The sequence below is a fragment of the Crocodylus porosus genome, unplaced genomic scaffold (genome assembly GCF_001723895.1).
Source record: "Crocodylus porosus isolate Cpor-Errol unplaced genomic scaffold, CroPor_comp1, whole genome shotgun sequence".
NCBI lineage: Eukaryota > Metazoa > Chordata > Crocodylia > Crocodylidae > Crocodylus > Crocodylus porosus.
Window position 1 is genome coordinate 88,465,035 of NW_017728947.1, and position 4,677 is coordinate 88,469,711.

Genomic DNA, 4,677 nt, shown 5'->3' on the forward strand with positions numbered 1-4,677 from the left:
CCCAACAGACATGCTTTTAAAGGGAAACTATGTTACAATATACCATATTGTATTCCAAGCTGCCTGACCCCTCCCCATTGCCTGCTTTACCCCCTGCCATTGCTATCCCTATTGCAGCAGTGGGGGGTGACAAATTTAGAACCAATAATTGTATTTTGTGCATGGAAAATTTCTATGTATAGAGTCTAATTGTTGGGAAGTCTTCTTAAATACAAGGTTGTCTTGGATTTGAGTAAATACAGTATTAAGCATAGCTGTCGCAAGCCACAGGAGACAGCGATCATGCGTACGGCTGGCAGCAAACGAGAACTTTGTCTGGAAATTATCAGGAGGTTTTGATTTTTTTTCATAGAGCCATAATGGGGCAAAACTAGAACTTTTAATAGTATATTTGTGTGGGTGGGGGGGCGCAGAGCGAGATCTCCAAACAACTAACAATTTAGTGCTCAAGACACTTGTGAATGTAAAAGTGATCAAATTTCCTGATCAGTCCAGCTTGAAGTGGGCACTTAAATGTCTCTTACATCCCTGCCAAGTGCTCTAACCACTGAGTGCAAGACTGACTGTTTCTCCATCTCACTGTTGCATTTGTGTAAATAAATATGGACTTGACCACAAAGTTTCTAAAAAATTCTGGGACAAATTAAACCCAGGTTCCTTTGTAACCAAAAGGTTAACTTTTTAGCCAGCCTCACAGCCCCTGCAGCTTTTGACATGCCAGAATTTCCCAGGCAGCACAACCTGTGAAAGCCAGAGTCACCATGTAGAGTCCTGGACCACGACTGGTTTGATCCAGGAGCAGGATACAGGGGTTGCATTATACCAGTGGTGCTCAACCTTTTGGCCCTGTGAGCCAGATGAGTGGCAAGGGGGTCGGTCTGTGGGCTAGAGCTGGCATGCAGGGTTGGGCCTTGCAATGCCCCAACCAGGCCCCACACATCAGGTTGGACCCTGAAGCAGCACATCTAGCTCATGGGACTACACTACCCAGCCTGCCAGGCTCCCTTTGTTTCTGGAAGTTTGGCAGCAGGAAAGCACCAATGAATGCTGCCACCAGCCTCCACCCCAAATTTCTGGACCTGTGGGGAGCCCACCAGGTCAGATGATGCGGGTCTGCAACTTTAGCTGGCCCAAGAGGCAGGGGTTGAGCACCCCTGCATTATACAATGGAAATAAAATAATACATATAGGATGGAAACACTGGGATTGTGCTTACCTCTCTTAATGTAGCTAGTGTTCTTTTATCTATGGTAACTTGCTTTACAAGGTCTTTATTGTCCTTTTCAAATTCTTTCAGCTTATTAGACGAATCTCTGAATCGAGTAATTTCCTTTTCTAATGTCCTTTTTTCTTTCTCCACAGCTGCCAACTTTACTGAGCTGTCATCCAAAATAGCATCTTTCAGCTCCACCTGCTGCCAAAGCCTTTTTGTTTCTTTTTCCAGCACTTTTTTGTCTTTCTCCAGTTGGGAAACTTCTTGTTCCAGTACTCTGTTCTCTTTTTCGAACCTCTCCAGCTGTTTGCTGGAAATCTTTAGTTCCTCACAGTTCCTTTGGAGAACCTGGTTTTCACTTTCCATCCCCTGAAGCTCCTTCTCCAGCTTCTGGATCTTTTTGCTGTTGTTCTCCAGGATTTGCTGAAGTCTCTGATTCTCAGACATCACACTCTGATAGCTCAGCTCTAGCCTTTCTGATTTCTTGCTAAGTGTTTTTAACATTTCCACATTTTGCCTTAGCTCTTCTTTCTCTCTCTCCAACTCTTTATTTTCTGCCTCTATCTGTGCCATTTTTGTGTTTGTAAATCTCATGGTTTCTACCATTCTCCTGAGTTCCAGGTTCTCTTCATCCAATTGCTTATTGTCTCTTTCCAGGTCCCCTAACCGGATGGAAATGTTCTGTAAGGTATCTAGAGACTTCCTCAGTTTCCTGTTCTCTACTTCCAGATGCCCATTTTCCTGCTCAAGAACCTCAACTTTTTCTGTAACAATTTTCATGGCTGATGCCTTCTTTGTGAGTTGTTCATTCTCCCGCTCCAGCCGATGGAGCGCTTTCTCCATTTCTTCCACTCTTTCCACCCTTTCTTTAACTTGTTCAAAATCTTTGTGCAATTGTTTCTTTTCAAACTCCAGCTTGTTCAGTTTGCTACTAGTTTCTGTAACTGTTTCATGGAGTATCTTGTTCTCTTTTTCAATGTCTTTCACTCTAGCCTCGCTACTGACCTGAGATCTCTTTCTCAGGGACAAAACCACTTGATTGAGGTGGTCATTCTCTTGTTTAAGGTCCTTTATCTACATTAAAAATATAACAAGATTACAGAAGTGCTACATTGTTATGTACAGAGCAGTGGATGGTACTCGAGATGCATGTTAAGTCTGGCAAAAATTTACCCTTGAAGCAGTCAGAACATTGTATTAGAAAAACAATGTCCATTTAGCACAACACAGACTGATTAACAGAATAACAGTCATTCCTGACTCCACAACCCAACCTAAGGAAGAGGCTAATAAAAGAAAATTTGGCTTCATATAGCTGTTTTGAGGTCTCTCAGTATTCTAGGGAGTGGTTAAACATCATGTTACTTTTCTCTCAAATCTTCAGCAAAGCAGGTCCAGGCACAGATTGAACTCAAGTAAAAAAAACAGCACAGAACATCAGAACACCTTGAACTTGATTTGCAAGGAGATGCTCCTTTCTCTCTCCTTCTCCCTCCGAATGGACCAATGGCTCACATAGTACTACCAAGAGCCACTGCTCCATCTCCTAGGTTCTTATACTACACTCATTACTGTCAAATTTGAAAGCTCCAGTGCTCTTTTCCTGTTAGATGTAAAATCAAAGTTCTACACATTGGTTTCAGCTAGAGATCTTATTAAAGTATTCCTTTTTAACTGTGGAGTTCTCCACAAGTTCTTGGTGAAATCCCAACTGCAGTATGTATGTTGAACTAAATCTTAAGTCCTATTACTTGGGCAGAAAAGCCTCTGAAATCATATGGGAGGTATTCCTTAATAAGAACACTGGATTTAATCCATTCTGCCAATGCCAAATGCAGTTTTCTTCCCTTTCTGTCCTAGACATAAGCGGTGTCCATTTCGTCCTGGAGCTATATTGTGTAAGGATTTTTTATTACTTAAATACCCTCAAAACCTCATAATGTGATTTAATACATTTTAAAGGCAAGCAGACCACATTCCAGTAACATCCACATGTAATTTTCTGTATTAAATTACTAAGTATGCAGGATGCTTTGTGAGCTGTAATATGGCAGTTTTAAGTTATTGTTCTTGAACTGCAAGGCATTCAAAGTGTCAATATAAAGGGTTCAGAAGCACACTTGGCATGTTTTTAATTACATCAAGGGAGTCTAAGAAAATTCTCAGGACACAACTGGCAGGATTCCAGTCTTTACAGCAGCAGGGGATTTGTGCATCCTAACCCCAATCCTACCCTGTTTAATTATGGTTTTCTGAAGATCAGGAATTTTCCTACTGCAACAGATGAACAACAGCACCCAATTCATATTGGCTGTTTTTACTTAAAGCCACATTCACTTACACTGGAACAAGCGTCTTAAGAGACAAAAATCTATGGTCTCCTACCAAGCCCTTGAGCCAGGCAGACCTTTCACAAGGCCACGGTAAAATTAACAAAACGGAGCAGGTCTTTTTAGACAATGTACACCAAGTCTGTACCTGTCTGTCTGTGTTGGCTTTCAAAGTCTCCATGGCAATTTGTTGCTGTTCTTTCTCTTTCAGCAGCTCCTCACTTAATGTCTCCAAGTCTTGGTTACTTTGTTTTTCTTTTTCAATTTCATTTTGCAACTTCTCAATCTGTGTGGAGAGAACATCAGACAACTTGACCCAGGATCATTTTCATCTGAGGACTTTTTAAACAGCAGGAATTAAAAATACAGATAGGACACCATCTACTCATGAAGGATCATGTCAAACCAATGAGACTGAAGCAACTAATCTTTTGCCTATGTAGCTGCTGGGGGGCAGAGGGAAGGAAGGGGGTGCTCTTTTTTTTTTTTTTAGCTATGCCAAGAAGTGTCTTAGTGTCTACTATAATCAGATCTTATAAGGTACATTTCTGATAAAGTTTTAACTACTGCCTGAAAGTAATCCTGCTTGTACTTAAGCCAGGAACTAAACTTCCCAGAGTTTTGAGAAACTGATCCTTTCCATCTTAAAACCTCACTTTCCATTTTCGCTTTTTCACTGCTAATAGATCCGCACTATGCCACCTCGTTGGGAGGAAGGGCAACACATAAAAAAAAAAGGGAGGGGAGGGGGGCAGAAATGCAGCTTTCCAAATTCACTTTCCTTCTCTTTGTTTAGCCTTCACACTACTTTGTCCTCCCGGTCCACCTAGTTATTATACCTATTCTGTGCAAATAAGAGTCCAATCCCACAATGCACCATGTGCCCTTAATTCTTTCCTCAGGAAGTGAGACATGTAAGGCACTGTGCACCACATACAAGGCTCTGGGACCGTTACAGAAATAGGCTTTACATACAAGTGCCCTCAGGGTAGTGCCAGTTCCTCTTTATACTTGTATATGCCATGAACACCTCTGGCCTGTCATATAGATTTCATAGACATTAGGGCTGGAAGGGACCTTGGGAGATTATCGAGTCCAGTCCCCTGCCCAAAGGGCAGGAAGTCAGCTGGGGTC

At 41.9% G+C, this 4,677-nt stretch overlaps 1 protein-coding gene across 2 annotated transcripts in view; it reads right to left on the bottom strand.

The window, feature by feature from the left end:
- The window catches only part of CCDC88C (coiled-coil domain containing 88C), a 147,233-nt gene that overhangs the window by 41,847 nt on the left and 100,709 nt on the right, over positions 1 to 4,677 (bottom strand). For both annotated transcript variants that reach the window (XM_019552414.1, XM_019552413.1), the window contains exons 14-15: positions 3,692 to 3,829; positions 1,217 to 2,287 (exon numbers count right to left, since the gene is read on the bottom strand). In XM_019552414.1, coding sequence (XP_019407959.1) covers positions 1,217 to 2,287; positions 3,692 to 3,829 — 1,209 coding nt within the window. The remainder of the gene's footprint in view (positions 1 to 1,216; positions 2,288 to 3,691; positions 3,830 to 4,677) is intronic.